Source organism: Pseudoliparis swirei, chromosome 8 (assembly GCF_029220125.1).
Source record: "Pseudoliparis swirei isolate HS2019 ecotype Mariana Trench chromosome 8, NWPU_hadal_v1, whole genome shotgun sequence".
NCBI classification, from domain to species: Eukaryota; Metazoa; Chordata; class Actinopteri; order Perciformes; family Liparidae; genus Pseudoliparis; species Pseudoliparis swirei.
In genome coordinates, this window is record NC_079395.1 from 21,836,798 (window position 1) to 21,855,680 (window position 18,883).

General features: G+C 43.5%; 2 protein-coding genes across 2 annotated transcripts; one reads left to right on the plus strand and one right to left on the minus strand.

The window, feature by feature from the left end:
• Positions 1–4,144: 4,144 nt before the first annotated feature.
• fitm1l (fat storage inducing transmembrane protein 1, like) lies at positions 4,145–9,772 on the plus strand. Its single transcript, XM_056420911.1, has 2 exons — positions 4,145–5,471; positions 7,153–9,772. Exons 1-2 carry the CDS (start codon positions 5,293–5,295, stop codon positions 7,823–7,825), a joined length of 852 nt encoding a protein of 283 aa, XP_056276886.1. The 5' UTR covers positions 4,145–5,292; the 3' UTR covers positions 7,826–9,772.
• Positions 9,773–11,084: 1,312 nt separating this feature from the next.
• trnau1apb (tRNA selenocysteine 1 associated protein 1b) lies at positions 11,085–17,996 on the minus strand. Its single transcript, XM_056420910.1, has 9 exons — positions 17,813–17,996; positions 17,078–17,175; positions 16,866–16,965; positions 15,958–16,010; positions 14,728–14,856; positions 14,248–14,364; positions 13,847–14,099; positions 13,074–13,119; positions 11,085–11,739 (listed from the first exon to the last, which is right to left on the minus strand). Exons 1-9 carry the CDS (start codon positions 17,846–17,848, stop codon positions 11,603–11,605), a joined length of 969 nt encoding a protein of 322 aa, XP_056276885.1. The 5' UTR covers positions 17,849–17,996; the 3' UTR covers positions 11,085–11,602.
• Positions 17,997–18,883: the final 887 nt, after the last annotated feature.

An 18,883-nucleotide genomic window follows, 5' to 3' on the forward strand; every position in this document is an offset into this window, starting at 1 on the left:
TTATGGCTTACAGCTTAAGAAAACTCAAATATCCTATCTCTAAATATTAGAATATCATGAAAAAGTATACTAGTAGGGTATTAAACAAATCACTTGAATTGTCTAATTAACTCGAAACACCTGCAAGGGTTTCCTGAGCCTTGACAAACACTCAGCTGTTATAAATCTTTTTTTTTCTTGGTCTGAGGAAATATTAAAATTTTATGAGATAGGATTTTAGAGTTTTCTTAAGCTGTAAGCCATAATCAGCAATATTAAAAGAATAAAAGGCTTGCAATATTTCAGTTGATTTGTAATTAATCCAGAATGCATGACATTTTTGTTTTTTTTATTGCATTACAGAAAATAAAGAACTTTATCACAATATTCTAATTTTCTGAGACAGTCCTGTATATATATGTATACATATATATGGATATATATATATATCCATATATATACAAATATATACAATATACATATATATATACATATATATGTGCATATATATGTATATATACGTATATATATGTCTATATGTATATATGTGTGTATATATGCATATATATACACATATATATGTATATATATGTATATTGTATATATTTGTAAATATATGTATATATATGTATATATATATACACATATATATGTATATATATATATGTATATTGTATATATTTGTAAATATATGTATATATATGTATATATATACACATATATATGTGTATATATATATGTATATTGTATATATTTGTATATATATGTATACATATATATATACATATATATATCGATTTCTAGGCTTAAATTCAGACACACATCCTCAGTGTTGAAGGACCGGTCCATGAACCCGGCAGCATCGTACAGTCAGTGGGCATCGGGCTCCCCTCTAGTGGTCACTCTGAAGAACTCCGTCCAATGCTGCTACATTAAAAAAATTATTAAAGTAATAAATAAATGTATTAAATAAATAAATGTATTAAATAAATAAAGTATTTATTCATTGTATAAATACAATGAATAAATAAATTAGTATATTTAAAAGCATAAAATAAATATTAAATAAATACATGTAAAAAAAAATACAATTTAAATGAATGAATAAATAATTGAAATTGAAATAAATAAAATAAATGAATAAAATGAACAAATAAATTAAATAAATAAATAATAATGAATTTTTTAGAACACAGCATGAGTTAAAACCAAACTAAGACTCAAGTCATCATGTCCCAGTTCCCACATGTGCACTTACCTCAGTCAAAACAACATCTACAACCAGATGAACCTTCTTCCAACTCTTTCAATCTATTTGTTTTAAAACACCTAAAGAGACTTTAATAACAAACGTATTGGACGAGGGCTTTCTGTCGTTTCCTTTCGCTCCTCTCCTTTATGGTGTTAATGTCTCCCAGTCGCCTTTCCTTCACTGATCGGGCTCCTCGTGTTCCTCACTTCCTCAAAGTTCCTCGGCTGCCTTTCTCTTTTCCTCATCCAGGTAGAAGTTCATTGCCTTCCACACATTTTATACACTTTCCTCTGGCTTAATGCCATCACCACGCTTTATACCTATAAATGAGAGATGTATCTGGGCTTTTTTAAATTCTCGATTTCATTTTATTTTTTACAAAAGCCCTTGGACAATTTCCCTTAACTCACTAGCATGAATTAACTTATATTTCCCTGTAAAAGCAGTTTGTGTGTGTGTGTGTGTGTGTGTGTGTGTGTGTGTGTGTGTGTGTGTGTGTGTGTGTGTGTGTGTGTGTGTGTGTGTGTGTGTGTGTGTGTGTGTGTGTGTGTGTGTGTGTGTGTGTGTGTGTGTGTGTGTGTGTGTGTGTGTGTACTTTAATGCCTCAAAGCATCAGGGCTCTCAAGTCTCAAGTGTCACGCATTGAGCGTGACACTCACGCATTTCGGTCTTAAATCACGCACTCCCGCCACACATCGTATTTCTCACGCTGAAAAAAACTCTTGGCTATTTAATGTTTTAATGTGCTGCAGCGCGCCAACATGAGCCGCGCTGCCCTCACCGTGGAGGAATCAAGCGCTCCCCTGGAGTTCTGCTGTGAGGTGCCACTTATCAGCCAATCAAAAAAAAAAAGGGGGCTACACAATAGCCAATCAGAAAAAAACGTATCTGGGTAAGATTTAATCCAGCAACCAATGAAAATAAAGCATCCTGGAATTGCGCGCGACTGACTAATATCCGAAAATTTCGTTCTGCGGGGGGGGGGGGGGGGGCTGATGCTGATGGAAATGTCACTCTTGCCTGTCTTCAAAACTTGAGAGCCCTGAAGCAAAAAATCATAAATCGAGATGCCTCAAAGCAAGAATTAATAAATCGAGTATCTGCAGTGTCAAAGTTGAACCACACGGGGGCAGTCTTGTGTAAACGGAGCGGGGTTGGATCCAATGGGTTAGTTTAACTTGGTGACATTTTGTTTCAGACATATTGTGTAGGTCTCCTTCCATAATTCAATCAAATTAATTAAAATGTATTGTAATCATGAAGAAGAGCACAGTATCAAACAATCCCCATTATTTTCAGAACATTCGATGAATAAAAAATAAATTTTAAAGGCAAAAGACGAGGGTTAACTTAGGACACATAATCATAAACATTCAACCTTTTCCTGAACAGTGCGAGTCAATTTCAATTCAATTTATTTTGTATAGCCCAATATCACAAATTTCAAATTTGCCTCAAAGGGCTTTACAATCTGTACACATAGACATCCTGACCTTTGACCTCACATTGAGTCACCGTTCTCATAAAGTCGTAGTGGGGACCGACAACAGCTGAAATAAAACGTGTTTAGGCCCCAGGCAACGGGGCCCATTGTCTCAAGATCTGCACATGAGTCATATCTATTGCAGAGCTATACGTGTATTGTATGTATTATATTACATGGCCCTACAGACGGCTTGTGTACGTGTGTGTATGTGTCTATGGTGCAGACTGGATGAGTCGGCGGACACATCTGAGGATTATTATTATTAATATACGAGGTTTAGGTCCCACTTAGAGGAAGTATGACGTGTAGTTTCCTGTGATCTCACCGCTCCTTAAAGAAGTAGTCCAACTTGTTGCACTAATTGATAGTTAATTATGCATCAGACAATTAAAATGATGTCAAACAATGTCTGTTCCTTAAATGCGTGTCACAAACGGAGCGGTTGGTGGATCGAAGGCCGTCTGTAACTCCCCGAGACCTTTCTGCAAGCGGTGGGAAACGGAGCCGGAGACATGTGACCCTTCCAAACTAGGTCAACCTTTATTTCTGGACGGACGACCGGCTGCTCAGAACAGAAACGAGCAGACGGGAGAGTTCAGCTCTGACATTTCAGAAATGCAAAGCACAGCAAAGGATGGGACAGAAGCAGATCAGAGTATATATATTATATATATCAAATGAGAGGAACCTGCCTGATGTTGAAAACAGACATCTTTGAGCATTCTCATCCTCTTTTTTTATTTTCAACACAAACTGCTGTCAAGTTAGCTAGCTGGGATTGGGGCATGTTGTCCGCCTGTAGCCACTCCCTTCAGCATCATTAATGTTCTGTTTGACCATACAGTATAAATGATGACATCATGCTGTATAGAAGAAGACTTGAAACTAGAGATTGAGACATAAACTCATGTTTCCAATGTTTACTGAGGGAGTACATCAAGAGAGAAGTAGAGTCACTATATAGACTTCTATACAACCAGAGGAGCCCCCTGGTGGTCAGGAGAGAGAATGCAGCTTTAGCACATGAAGCATAGACTTCTATACAACGGTAGGGGTCGCCCCCTTGTGGTCAGAAGAGAGAATGCAGCTTTAAAACATGAAGCATAGACTTCTATACAACCAGAGGAGTCAGCCCTGGTGGTCAGGAGAGAGAATGCAGCTTTAAAACATGAAGCATAGACTTCTATACAACCAGAGGAGTCAGCCCTGGTGGTCAGGAGAGAGAATGCAGCTTTAACACATGAAGCATAGACTTCTATACAACCAGAGGAGTCACCCCCTGGTGGTCAGGAGAGAGAATGCAGCTTTAGCACATGAAGCATAGACTTCCATACAACCAGAGGAGTCAAAATTCAACACTCTCTTTACTTTTCAGTGTGTGTGTGTGTGTGTGCATGTGTGAGTGTGTGTGTGTGCATGTGTGAGTGTGTGTGTGTGTGTGTGTGTGAGTGTGTTACACTGATTGACAGGGACAGACTGCTGCAGCAGCTGAGTCTCAGCCCAGATACAGGACAAAGGTTGTTGCTAATAATACTCGTGAAAACACACAGACACACAACATTGTCACGCCGTTGTTCACACTTGATTTGGGACTTTTCCGTAACACTGGTTCTGTTGGCGCCGGCCAGCTTTCTCTCAACCTCTAAATGAGTCATAAACATACCCACACTAACGCCAAGGAGCCCATGTCATTGGTGCAACCTCCCAGCAGGAGCAACGGGACACCTTCAAGGCCCAGGGTGAGAACAGAGGGCTGGAGGGCGGGTGGTGCGTGAGTGACGGAGAACACACAGTGACAGCAGGAGATAGCTCCATCGGTCGAGGTATTTGACGTCTCTCAGCGGCGGCCATCGCTGACTGAAACACCAAAGCCCGTTGCATTTCGGGCAGAAGCGCTCCGGAGGAGACGAGAGAGGAAGAGGGTGGGGACACCGGCTCTATGAGAGAGGACAAAAAGCTCAATCCGACTTTCTGCAGCGGCGAGAAACACCCGCCGAGCGACCGCTGCGGGTGTTTGGTTGCCTTGTTTAGCCGTCACCTAACTCCTGTGCACCGAAACTCTACCAGAAGATACCGGCAGGACCGAGTCAGGAGGAGGAGCGCCTGCCGGATTGGAGAACCTCCTGGTGGGGGTTCACAGTGTGCACGTATTTGCAGTCCGTGGAATGCTAGAGGCCAGCTGTCTTTTCCTTCCTGTGTCATACAGCACGCGCTACGCCAGTGGACTTCCACTATTTGTTACTACTCGGACAGCGTTTTGGGATTCCTGGATCCGGATTTGACCTCCATCTTTGCACCAATGGTTCCACTCTCAAGCTTTGAAAAGATGAGTTCAGTTTGTTGAGATTGATCGATCTCGACCATTCGGACCTCATTGAATTGTTCTGTTATGCGATATAAATCCAAGGCGTCAACAAAGTGCATTCTATACCGGATTACAGATTTAGCACGTGCTATTTCGTCTGAGGTGGATAATCTACACAAACACGCCGCTGCAGAGCCAGCAGCAGTGCACTTTCACTCAGTGACGTGAAGTTGAGTTGAGATCTGGTCAGAGGTTTGGATCTGGGTCCAGATGTTCCTCAACACGATGCTGGTGGTCCTGACGGACCTGGCGGCCGGGCTCCTGGGTAGCACCGCCTTCCGGAAGCACTTCCACCTGTTGCTGTCAGCGGTGGTGATGTTCGGCCCGGCACTGAGCTTCTGGGTCTCCCAGCACAGCGTCTTTGCCAAGAGAAGCCACTTCCTCTACAGGTGAGGCTGACTTCCTCTTTCCCACCTGGCTGTAGAACGCTTCTCCGCGGGGTCTCGAGTGGCCACTTGTGATCAGCTCTCACTTCATGCAAATAAACATCAATTCTGTGTGCAGTAAATGCGATGTTTTTAAATCTGAGGCCCTTCCTGTACCTTTAGTCTTCTGAAAATTAAAAGAGGAAGAAAGAAATCTAAACAAGATTGATAAATAGATAGATGGATAGATAGATAGGTAGGTAGATTGATTGATATGTAGGTAGTTAGATTGATAGGTAGGTAGATTGATAGGTAGGTAGTTAGATTGATAGGTAGGTAGTTAGTTAGATTGATAGGTAGGTAGATTGGGAGGTAGGTAGATAGGTAGGTAGTTAGATTGATAGGTAGTTAGATTGATAGGTAGGTAGTTAGATTGATAGGTAGGTAGATTGATAGGTAGGTAGTTAGATTGATAGGTAGGTAGATTGGGAGGTAGGTAGATAGGTAGGTAGATTGATATGTAGGTAGTTAGATTGATAGGTAGGTAGATTGATAGGTAGGTAGTTAGATTGGTAGGTAGGTAGATAGGTAGGTAGTTAGATTGATAGGTAGGTAGATTGGGAGGTAGGTAGATTGATAGGTAGGTAGTTAGATTGGTAGGTAGGTAGATAGGTAGGTAGTTAGATTGATAGGTAGGTAGATTGGGAGGTAGGTAGGTAGATTGATTGATATGTAGGTAGTTAGATTGATAGGTAGGTAGATTGATAGGTAGGTAGTTAGATTGATAGGTAGGTAGATTGGGAGGTAGGTAGATTGATAGGTAGGTAGATTGATAGGTAGGTAGATTTGGTATGTAGGTAGATTGATAGGTAGGTAGATTGATAGGTAGGTAGATTGTTAGGTAGGTAGATTGATAGGTAGGTAGTTAGATTGATAGGTAGATTGAGAGGTAGTTATATTAATAGGTAGTTATATTAATAGGTAGTATAGTTAGATTGATAGGTAGGTAGGGAGATTAATAGTAGATAGATAGGTAAGTAGATGTATAGGTAGGTAGGAAAGTAGATACTTTATTAGTTTAGGGAATTAGTTTAATATCTAACCTTATTGATGAGTTCAGCTTCAACAAAGAACGAGGTCATCCTCAGATTTAATACATTTTCCTGCAGCTGACACATCCTTGACCACCATTATTTGGGCCCTTTTCCCTCTGCAGTGCCTTCTTGTCCATCATCAGTAAATAGTTGAGGTTAATTCATACGCACACTGAGGTTTTTTACTTTAAATAATCCTTCTTCAGTACGAATGCGTTGCGGACTTCAAGTGACTTGTGTGTCGTATTAAGGAGCAAGCAGCATAACTTCTCACATGGATAACTGAACTGCACAGGAAGTTAGAAAAGTGCAAACCGGAGGTTGATTATATATTTTATTTAACACTGAATGAAGACCAATAGTAACTGAAGTACAATAGATTTATTATGATAAGTTGAATCCTGGCCTTCTATTGTCTGAGTGCTCTATGAGCATTCTTTACTTCTCAATATGTTATTTGTTCAAATGAATTCTACATTATTAAACATCTGAGTCGATACAGCTCTCCCGCTCTCTCACTCATGTCCTGATGTTTAACTCCCGTCATCATCTTATCCAATTCATCCCGTCACGTCCTCCCATCCAAACCGCCTCTCCTCTCCTTCCTCCAGGATGTTCCTTCGCTCCGGTTGGGGCTGGACCTGCGTCTTCGTGGGCTCCTTCGTCTTCCTCCTCTCCTTCTCCGTGCGTCGCTCCCTCTCTCTCTCCGTCCGCCACCTCTCCCGTCTCGTGGCGGCCGGCGGGCTGTGGCTCGGCTTCTGTAAACTCCTGGACCTCCTGGAGAACGCCACCGGCAGCTGCTACGAGCCTCTGCCCGGCGGGCCGGAGGTCGCCGGCGGGCAGCCTCTGCTGGTGCTGCGAGAAGGGGAGAGCAAGTCCGTGTGCCTCAGGGCCGGGATGCTGTGGAGGGGGTACGAGGTCTCAGAAGACGTCTTCCTCCTCTGTCTGTGCTGCCTGCTGCTGGCGGAGGAAGCCGCCGTGTTCGGCCCGTATCTGAGCCTGGGGGGGACCTCGGGGGCCCCTCTGAGGATCCTCTTCCTGTTCTGTGTTCTCCTGCTCTGGCTCTGGCTCTTCCTGCTGCTCTGTCTCTTGGCTTACTTCCCTCAGTTCCCCACTCAGCTACTAGGGGGCGCTCTGGGGTGCCTGAGCTGGAGGGGACTGTACCAGGGCTGGTATTGCCAGGGGCCCAGCTGGCATTGCCCCGGGAGGCCCGGACTGGGACTGCTCAACACCAAGACCGGCAGTACTGGAGCAGAGGAGGACCAACAGAGCCTCAATGACTGAAACTGAAACTTAACAATGACACAGATGCGTCTGCGAGGTTGTCTGGAGGCGACGAGGATGACCTGTCCGTTTGCGTCAGTAACCGTGAGACCAGATGTCCTGACGGCGCTTGGAACAAACAAATGGACTTCCAAAAATGAATCACAATTATTATTATTTTAATGTAAGCAAATGCAGCAAATACATGCTATAGTTATCAAAAGGCTTAGGACGTCATGACAGGGAGGCCAGTACACATGGGCACGTGAGGAGCCGGTGGCCCCGGGCCCCCGGGCTCCTTCCTCCACCGGAGAGACTCAGACTTTAAAGCTGTTACGCCTCTTTTCTGTTGTCGGTTGTATTTCCCTAGTTTTGTGTCTTTTTGTCGTTGTGTTGTGTCTCTTTGTCGTTGTTTTGTGTCTCTCTGTAGTTGTTTTGTGCCTCTGTCGTTGTTTTGTGCCTCTGTAGTTGTTGTGTGCCTCTGTAGTTGTTTTGTGTCTCTCTGTAGTTGTTTTGTGCCTCTGTCGTTGTTTTGTGCCTCTGTAGTTGTTTTGTGTCTCTTTGTAGTTGTTTTGTGTCTCTTTGTAGTTGTCTTGTGTCTCTGTAGTTGTTTTGTGCCTCTGTAGTTGTTTTGTGTCTCTGTAGTTGTCTTGTGTCTCTGTAGTTGTTTTGTGCCTCTGTAGTTGTTTTGTGCCTCTTTGTAGTTCTTTTGTGCCTCTGTAGTTCTTTTGTGCCTCTGTAGTTGTTTTGTGCCTCTTTGTAGTTGTTTTGTGCCTCTTTGTAGTTGTTTTGTGCCTCTTTGTAGTTGTGTTGTGTCTCTGTAGTTGTTTTGTGTCTCTGTAGTTGTTTTGTGTCTCTTTGTAGTTGTTTTGTGCCTCTGTAGTTGTTTTGTGTCTCTTTGTAGTTGTTTTATGCCTCTGTAGTTGTTTTGTGTCTCTGTAGTTGTTTTGTGTCTCTTTGTAGTTGTTTTGTGCCTCTGTAGTTGTTTTGTGTCTCTTTGTAGTTGTTTTGTCTCTCTGTAGTTGTTTTGTGCCTCTTTGTAGTTGTTTTGTGTCTCTGTAGTTGTTTTGTGTCTCTTTGTAGTTGTGTTGTGTCTCTGTAGTTGTGTTGTGTCTCTCTGTCGTTGTGTTGTGTCTCTCTGTAGTTGTTTTGTGTCTCTTTGTAGTTGTGTCTCTCTGTAGTTGTTTTGTGCCTCTTTGTAGTTGTTTTGTGTCTCTGTAGTTGTTTTGTGTCTCTTTGTAGTTGTTTTGTGCCTCTGTAGTTGTTTTGTGTCTCTTTGTAGTTGTTTTGTGTCTCTTTGTAGTTGTTTTGTGCCTCTGTAGTTGTTTTGTGTCTCTTTGTAGTTGTTTTGTGCCTCTGGAGTTGTTTTGTGTCTCTGTAGTTGTTTTGTGCCTCTTTGTAGTTGTTTTGTGTCTCTGTAGTTGTTTTGTGTCTCTTTGTAGTTGTGTTGTGTCTCTCTGTAGTTGTTTTGTGCCTCTTTGTAGTTGTGTTGTGTCTCTCTGTAGTTGTTTTGTGTCTCTCTGTAGTTGTTTTGTGTCTCTTTGTTGTTGTTTTGTGTCTCTTTGTCATTGTGTTGTGTCTTTCTGTAGTTGTTTTGTGTCTCTCTGTAGTTGTTTTGTGTCTCTTTGTAGTAGTTGTGTCTCTCTGTAGTTGTTTTGTGTCTCTTTGTAGTTGTGTTGTGTCTCTTTGTAGTTGTTTTGTGCCTCTTTGTAATCGTTTTGCATCCCTTTGAAGTTATTTTGCCTCTTTTTTATAGTCATTGTTCATCTCTTTGTTGCATCTTTCCAGCTGTTTTCCATCTTTTTGTCTCTTTGAGTGACGTTTTGTAGGTGAAGGCCAGAGAGGCCAATAGAGTAATCCATCCATGACAGGAATTCTTAGAATGCAGAGGAAAACAAATACCCAGTTGTTTCTATGGATATGTGAAGTAACTAAATCAAGTCAACAAATAAAGATTCAATAAATGGAGTTTGTGTAATGAACCACTTTACTTGTGTGAAGCTTTTGAAAGATGGACTAGAGAAGACAAACACCCATGTGTTTCTCTATTAGTGAGTTATTTTGCATGGGCACATATTGATTATTAATAATAATAATAATAATAATACACTATGGGACAGCATCTCAACAGACGGGTAAAGATGCTTCTCCGTTGCATTGCGGTCACTTTTCACTTAAAACTCCACTTTCACTGGATCTTGGTTCTATTAGCAGAAGTATCTTCACTTTTCACTCAGCTGTTGCATATTAAAAAATAAGATAGGACACAAAATCAGACATTGAGAGATCACACAAGTCTTCTGCTTAAACAATAAACTCAATCTAGCTCCACATTGAGAGAAATCTGTTCTGCTCTTTCACTGAGAGAGAGGCAGATTAATGTCAAAGAAGTCAAGAGGCAATGCAAAGAATTAATTAATTTTAAAAACAAATGAAAATTGGTGAAAGGAAAATAGACAAAAACATCTCCTGCTAAGAATAATGTGTGGATTATGTTGAGAAACCAGGTGATTGTTTCGAGAAGAGACAATGCCGTTATGAAATGTATTTATTTATTTGCACCACCAGCCGAGCGGCGTCTCGTTCCATTATATTATATAATTAAATTGGAAAACAGGGAGACTCTACAGCTAATGTTTCCAAAATTAGGAAACCGTATTTTTTTTTATATTTTGGGGTGACTGTCCTTTTAAGTGCTAATTACCTTCGCATTGAAAATGCGGAAGGTAATGTTTTGATTGCCGTGTATTTATTTATTTGTATGCGTGTTACTCGCATAACTCAAAAAGTATTAAACCGAATCGCATGAAATTTGGTGGGATGATTGGTTATTATCCGGGGACCATTTGAGTAGATGTTGGGATCAATCGGGTCAAGGTCATGAAAAGGTCAACATCTTCTTTTTACCATAATTTCTATCCAATTGGCATGCAACTAATGCCAACATGTTCATAATTCAATGCCCAATCTTGTGATATGCAAAGGTATGCGCTCTACCGAGTGCCCATTCTAATTAGCATATGTATGCCAACAGCTGGATGGTGCGAGTGGTTAACATCATAGCATGCTGACATTAGCATTTTGTAGTACAGCCTCACGGAGCTGCTGATTGGCTGTCGGCTCCTGATCTTACATAACGAGAGCTAGGTGAGCTCTGAGGCCAACACACGTTCATGATATTTACAGGTTTGGTTCCACAAGATGAATCTTTACAAATGAACACGCGTGTCGTGTGAATACGTCACATGACGTCCTGCTGTACCAAAGAGACAGAACACCATTTCCTTCCTAAATTTGTTTTATTGATAAAACGTTTCCACCAACGAAAATATATACAAAGCGCCGGCCGTCCAACAGCAGAACATAAACGCTGCCGGGGCGTCCCGTATGAACTCGTTCATGTGATAACCGTCATGGATTAAAAAGGAACTGCATGGCGAATGATAATCAAGGCAATGTTTGTACTTGTGTGGCTGTTGCTGGTGTCTCCACTTCGTCGTTTACGGGTTGCATGACAGTAAACCTCCTGTGTGGTAGACACTCTCGGTGTGCACTACACGTCACTCGTCATTCAACAACCGTTTTTGAATATTACCAACATGGTAAACATTAAAATCAAGTGAATATTTGTGCGTACTTTTAAAATATAGGAAGAGGAAACATCGGCGTGTACCGAGCTGCAGCCTTTTAAAGGCGTCCGTGTGGTAAGACAGAATGGGGAGTACAAAATCCTACAAATAAAAATAAAAAAAGAAGAAATATTTAAGCTTATGGGCGGGATCAGAAGACGGAGACCTATCAGGAGAGGGCGGGGACGGGGGAGTTGACCGAGTCCAGGGGTTCCCAGCGGGAGCTCATCATGGCGTCGTAGAGCTCCTCACTCCGCTGCATGAAGTCTTTGTTCCACTGCTCCACGTCACACTCGGGGAAGGGCTCTGAGGAACACACAGCGATGATGTCATACACATGCACGGTGGCAAAAACACACACGGGTTAAGAGAGAGTGGTGTGCAGGGCCCGCCCACTCTGAAGTTATCAAGGCTCATCTGTGAGGAGAGTCAGGTGACCACTCCTGAAGACTAGCTCCCATTACGTAGCCGACATAACCGGCTGTGGTAGATGAGCTCCCAGCATGTCCAGAGTCACCGGACGAGACTTTTTAAAGCGCAGACGCTCCAAAAACGCGCCGGGCAAAACAGCGCGCCTGTGGAGCGGACCTGCGTGCGCAATCAACGTTCACGATATTTAAAAAAAGAAAGGAAAGAGTACGGCGAATACCACCATCTGTTCCGTGAACTGTGTCTCGATGGCGAGGCTTTCAGTTGCACTTCCGGCTGAGCGGGAGTCAGATGGAGTCGTGTTTCCATTTGGAATTATAAAGCTCTTCGTAATTAAATACCGCTGATATGAGGTTCTCGTCGGGAAAACAGGAAGGAAAGCCTCCTGCTTGATCCTATTGGCTGCCTTGGGCCTCCTGCTTGATCCTATTGGCTGCCTTGGGCCTCCTGCTTGATCCTATTGGCTGCCTTGGGCCTCCTGCTTGATCCTATTGGCTGCCTTGGGACTCCTGCTTGATCCTATTGGCTGCATGGGGCCTCTTGCTTGATCCTATTGGCTGCATTGGGCCTCCTGCTTGATCCTATTGGCTGCCTTGGGCCTCCTGCTTGATCCTATTGGCTGCCTTGGGCCTCCTGCTTGATCCTATTGGCTGCCTTGGGCCTTCTGCTTGATCCTATTGGCTGCCTTGGGCCTCTTGCTTGATCCTATTGGCTGCCTTGGGCCTCTTGCTTGATCCTATTGGCTGCCTTGGGCCTCCTGCTTGATCCTATTGGCTGCATTGGGCCTCTTGCTTGATCCTATTGGCTGCCTTGGGCCTCTTGCTTGATCCTATTGGCTGCCTTGGGCCTCCTGCTTGATCCTATTGGCTGGCTTGGGCCTCCTGCTTCATCCTATTGGCTGCCTTGGCCGAGTCTGACATTGATGAGCGGTACGCGCCTTCGCGCTTAAAGTTGAGAATATTTAAACTTTTAAGCGCTCCTAAAAAACGCTAAAAAACCGCGCCGCGCGGCGTTTAAAAGGCGCGTCTGAAAGGCGCCGTACCGTAGGGAATCAATGGTTTTGCTAGCGGCGCGCTGTGGTCGATAAGCTCCCAGCAGGTCCAGTACGGTACCACAGGGCAGCAACACGGCCGCTCCTTGTCGCCTCGTCTCAAAGCCAACGAGCTTCCACAATCACGGGATGTTTTTTACACGATGACAAAGCGTCTCACCTTCTGAATTATCCTCGGCTGCGTCTCCGCCCTCGTCGTGACTCGGCTGGGGGAAGAGCATGAAACACCAGGAATTGAGTTCTCAAACACAACGTGTGCACGGGTCACGTGACGGGAACACCAACAACGGTGAAGAAACACCTCCAATGGAGGGACACGGACCGCTCTGGTCTCCGGGGACTTTACAGAATGTGTAAACGTCACGGTCTAATAAACAGGGTTCAGTCACACGACCGACGGGTTTACAGGACTTCAAACCAACGACCACACATGTTGGGAACACTCGGTGTGAACGTGATGGTGGATTATCCCTGAGCTACTGTTGCTACGGCCACCGAACCTTCCAGTTACGGTGCGTCCACTTAAGAAAATATGAAAAATGTCGCTGTGAATATGAGAGCGAAGCCGACTTATATTTTAAGCGTCTTTCTTTTAAAAACATATTAAGTATTTCAAACTCAGCATAAATAAACCTATGAATATAAAAAAATTGTTTAGGACTTTTCCAAAACTTTTGGGATTACATTTTTTTCCCCACGGTCTTTTCCAGGCCTGGAAATAAACATTTAAAAATCCCACGACTATTCCAGGTTTCCCGTGACCGTCGGAGCCCTGTGTTTGGATTCGGGAACACGTCGTGGCCGACCACGACATCCTCCGGCACCTGACCGACCCGGTAGGGAGGTTGTTACGGCGTATTGTTCCGCTCGCTCGCATCCTGGACTAATCGGACCGGTCGCGCTCCTCCTCGAGGGTCAACGCGTGTCGCTCACCTCCGCAGCTCCCGTCGTGTCGGCGGGCGGCATCCCCATGGGGGGCGGCGGCGGCGGCGCGTGGCCCGGCGGCGGGTACCCATAGGGCCCGTAGTTGTAGCCGCCGCCGTAGCCGCCGTACTGGTCGTAGCCGCCCCACTGGGGGTAGTAGCCCGCCTGGCCCCCGTTGCCCTGGTTGCCGTAGTAACTGGACGGGGGCTGGTTGTAGTTGCTATGGTAATTCTGGCCCCCGTGGTAGTTGCTCATCTTCTGGCTGCGACATGAGGAATAAAAACACGGGGAGGGGCTTTTAGATCCAGATGGAACGAGAGGAGAATACCGGCTGAGACCGGTTACAGGACCCTTCATGAGGATCTTAGCGGGACAACGGCTGCTAGACGGCGGGTCATCCTGCGCCTCACCTCTTGGCCACGGCGATGCTCAGCCGGAGCGGCTTGCCCCCCAGCATGGTGCCCTGGCACTCCTCGATGGCCTTCTTCTGCTCGCCCTCCTCCCCGAACTTGACGAAGCCGTAGCCTCTGCGGGCGAGAGGCGACAGTGAGGCCGACGCTGTCCGCGGCGGCGCGCGCTCCATACTTGGCCTTCAAAGAGCCACTTATGAGAAACAGTATAATAATGGGTATTGTTATGGTAGAACTGAAACGTGTTGTTTTACTTTTTAACATGAGGTAGCATCACTTGAATTGTGAGTTGCTCTTGCTTAGCCTATATGGGGAAAACAATAGTTTTAGCAGAAAAAGACAGAAAGTGAACATTTTTTTTTTTTTCAGCCATTTTGGAAAATAGATGCAGATGTCGACCGGTGGTCGACGTCCACAACAACAAGATACGCTACGGTGTATTTGTGACAATGCCGCTCTCACGCTTCTGAAGCCGCGTACCTGGAGTATCCGTACTGGTCCGTGACGACTTTGGCCCCCTTGCAGGAGAGGTACTTCTTGAACACTTGGTGCAGTTGGAAGTCGTCCACCTCGGAGGCCAAGTCCCCCACAAACACAGAGTACTCCGGCCTGAGAGACGGAAACACGGCGGGCAAACATCCTCACTCTGGATATGAAGGCTGTCCAACATTACAAGAAGGGGGACAGCTGGGTTTGTGGGAAATGTCTCCGTTCACCTAAAACCAGACAAATGAATCTGGGACTTTGAGTCTTTCTATCCTAAAATATTCTAACTTTCTTAAAAAAGCATAACAAACATTATCAGCGTGCAGTTTTATGCCGTCAAATTAACAGCTGCATGAACAGATAAATGAAGGTACGCTGAGCTTTCTGCTCAGGCGGCAGATGAGCCGCAAACTGAGACTACTGAATTACAATATAACAAGAGTTATTATATATATACACTACCGTTCAAAAGTTTGGGATCACTTAGAAATGACTTTATTTTTCAAAGAAAAGCACTGTTTTTTCAATGAAGATAACATTAAATCAATCATAAATACCCTCTATACATTGTTAATGTGGTAAATGACTATTCTAGGTGGAAACGTCTGGTTTCTAATGAAATATCTCCATAGGTGTATAGAGGCCCATTTCCATCAACTATCACTCCAGTGTTCTAATGGTACATTGTGTTTGCTAATCGCCTTAGAAGACTAATGTCTGATTAGAAAACCCTTGTGCAATTATGTTAGCACAGCTGAAAACAGTTATGCTGGTGATATAAGCGATACAACTGGCCTTCCTTTGAGCTTGAAGTTTGTAGAACAAAATTAATACTCCAAATATTAATCATTATTTCTAACCTTGTCAATGTCTTGACTATATTTTATATTCATTTGATAAATAAAAGTGTGATTTTTCATGGAAGACACGAAATTGTCTGGGTGATCCCAAACTTTTGAACGGTAGTGTATATGTATTAAGTTAGCTGTTATGCTTATCTTGGGAGACAATATGTGAGCGTCATTTCTCCTTCACTCAGACACGCGTTGAGTGCCTGTGACGCCGTGTGAAACTCTCCGATGCGTACGTGAACGTGACCGCCATTTAAAAAATAAAATAAAACAAAAGAGGCCGACAGCTCTCTGGTCATGGCCGGCCAGCTGCGCTCCAGCACGTCAGCACTCAAATCAAACAGCAACAAGAAAGGTGGGAGTCACGTCTTACCCCGCCTCTGGCCTTTTTCCATAGGTGGCATAGTTTAGCTTAAACTTCCGGGGCTGCACGGGGGGGAGAGAGAAAACACACACACACACTGAGCCAAAACCTCACACACCAACGACGTGTAGTAGCATGGCACTGGTATTGCTGAAAATGAAGAGCGGCGTCATTATGGTTGTTGTTATTTGGGTTTTACATACCTCCACCACCCAGACCAGCCTTTAGCCCATTCCTCAGTTAGTTGCTACCAGAGACTCTATTCACCACCGGCTTCAAACAAAGTACATTTGTGTACGAGCGGCATCTCAGCAGCAGGTACAGGTGGACAGGGGAGCCCCGTAGCTTGGCCGGCTCACAGGGGCCGACAGCGCTTCGAATGCAGTAGCAAGCGGCTAAAAGCTCACAGCTCCACACACCACGGAGCTAATTTTCCAGCTGGCTTGTATTTTTTTTTACATCACCAGATCCTTAAGAAGAAGTGCTGTGACAGCAGCAGGTGTGGAATATAGTTCAACAACATCTGAATCGGGTATTTAGCGTTGCTTTGTAAATGGTGCGTTTAAAGTCACAGTATCGAAAAAAACTGTTGCATTAACAAGAATCTGGTGCGTTTACAGAGCAAACCTCATACTATATATATATATATATATATATACTATTGAGTTATTGTAACAAACAAAAAGAGGACCAAGACTAGTGGAGCTCCACTATCCACAGTCAAATCGACAAATAAATACTGCTTGATAACATAAAAGTCCAATACTGGGAAAAAAAGGAAGGCAGTATTATATAATCAATAGTATATGTATATTTGCGGAGAAACAATTAATTAGATATATGTATTGCAGTAAAGATTGCATTTAAAAAAAAGATATATATGAGGAGGTATTTTGAAATTACAGCATATAACTGACCGGGTTTGAGCCAGGAACCAGTTTCCCGTTCAGCCTTTGGACGCAGCGGTCGACGCTGGCTTCATCGGCCAGCTCCACAAAGCAGTACCCGGCCGAACCACTGGCCCCAGGAGAGAGAGGACATGTTCAGATCAACCCTGTTGGTGTGTGTGTGTGTGTGTGTGTGTGTGTGTGTGTGTGTGTGTGTGTGTGTGTGTGTGTGTACACCCTACCCTGTTATCCTGTGAGTGATGATCTTGACCCCAAACGGCGACTCTCCCATGGCACTGAAGGCCTGTTTGATGAAGGCCTCATCCATGTACGGGTCCAACTGGACACACATGCGAAAAAGAAATTGCACATGCATCACCACACACACACTTTATACCCAACAACACATAATAATAGTGCAGAAGTACCATACACTTGTTTATAGAATGTCAAAACGTTGTAATAACATTGTTATAGCACAATCTGATTACAGATCGTTACTTTATATATATATATATATATGTATTATTTTCTATTTTTTATATATATATTTATTTATATTTATATATACATATTATTTTGTATTTGTTATATATATATATTTTTATATATTATTTTCTATTTTTTTATATATATATTTATATATATAAATATATTTATATATATATATAATAAAATATATATATATAAAATATATATTTGGCAGAGAGACTCCTGTGAATTTCTCGTGCACGCGCATTTCTGACGCTCCTCGATGACAATCCTGCTCCTCCGCTTTTAGTTTATTATGAACTTCTGACGTTGGCTCGGATCAAGTCGCTGTTAAGCCAACGGTTGCGTCAAGGTGAAGAGCGTAACGGGGTTTTACGACAGGGGTCACATATCCGGGCTAACGTAACACAACAGAGCTACGGCACGCGCAGCTAAGCTAACGTAAAGGTCCCCCACACCGAAAGACACGGAGACTTTAGACATACGTCACCCATCCACAGGCTCGTCTGTCGGTTAAACATCTCGATTTGTAACGGAGGTGAAATGGGAGAGGTGCTCGTTGGTGTGTGCTGGGGAGCGGGGGGGGGAAGCGGAATTTTACAACGTTAAAAGTTATCCACACGTCCAATGCTAAGCTAAACAAACCAATACGTGGTTCCGCTTCCGTCGCAGGCGAATGACGTCACATTTCCGATGGGCCATCGTGTGCGCCTTTCGGGCACGGAAAGGTGTCTGAACTCAGGCACTTAGGACAACAACGTTCAGAAACTGTCTGTACACAACATATGTTTTGCAATTACCTCCATGTGGATGTAGGGACAGCAATAATAGTGTGTTCGTAGTGAATACGTTTAATTAAACTCAACTGTCCACAAGGCTGTTTCGCTCAGAAGATGTCTCCACTATCGTGGAGCAGGGATGCGTGAAAGTAATAAATAAATAAAAACATTCAAAAATGTCGCTTATACAACGAGTAATTTACAAAATATTCGAGGTTTTATTTAGAAATGACAAAAACTCAGGTTCCACCGAGATTTGAACTCGGATCGCTGAATTCAGAGACAAGAGTGGTAACCATTACACCAGGGCTATTCAACTTCAGTAGCAAGTGGGCCGAATAAGAAAATCACGGGGGGTGTGAGGGCCGCACAGAATATTGATCAAATAATGGCTAAAAATGAAAAACAGTAATGTATATTTCCACAGGTAAACAATCACACACGAAAATGCGTCGGTATTGTGTGGCAAAAGTGTTGCGAACAAGCATCACTATAAACATGTTTCAAAGTGTAAATATCCGCTCAAGGCAACCAGTTGTTTCAGATCCCTTCAACCAAACTGTTCCCATGAAAACATAAGAAATGTGACTTAATGGATCAATATATAAATTACTTGGAATAACACTAAAATCTGGTGGCGCAGCGCACAGACTGCATGTCTTTGAGTGCAGACTCCTTTTGCGTGAAAGGGATCGAAACCAGGTCGGGCGATCTTTTTATTTTTATTTTTTCGAAAATGTATTTCTTCATCCGTGGCTGTGATGCACTGCTCACTTA

Excerpts from the sequence above, each read along its gene's own strand:
- fitm1l (XM_056420911.1), top strand. The coding sequence starts at position 5,293 with ATGTTCCTCAACACGATGCTGGTGGTCCTGACGGACCTGGCGGCCGGG. Across the intron at positions 5,472-7,152 it reads AGAAGCCACTTCCTCTACAG|GATGTTCCTTCGCTCCGGTT; the intron begins GTGAGGCTGACT and ends TCCTTCCTCCAG.
- trnau1apb (XM_056420910.1), bottom strand. The coding sequence starts at position 17,848 with ATGTTTAACCGACAGACGAGCCTGTGGATGGGTGAC. Across the intron at positions 16,966-17,077 it reads ATCACTCACAGGATAACAGG|TGGTTCGGCCGGGTACTGCT; the intron begins GTAGGGTGTACA and ends TCCTGGGGCCAG. Across the intron at positions 14,857-15,957 it reads GGAAAAAGGCCAGAGGCGGG|GCCGGAGTACTCTGTGTTTG; the intron begins GTAAGACGTGAC and ends TCCGTCTCTCAG.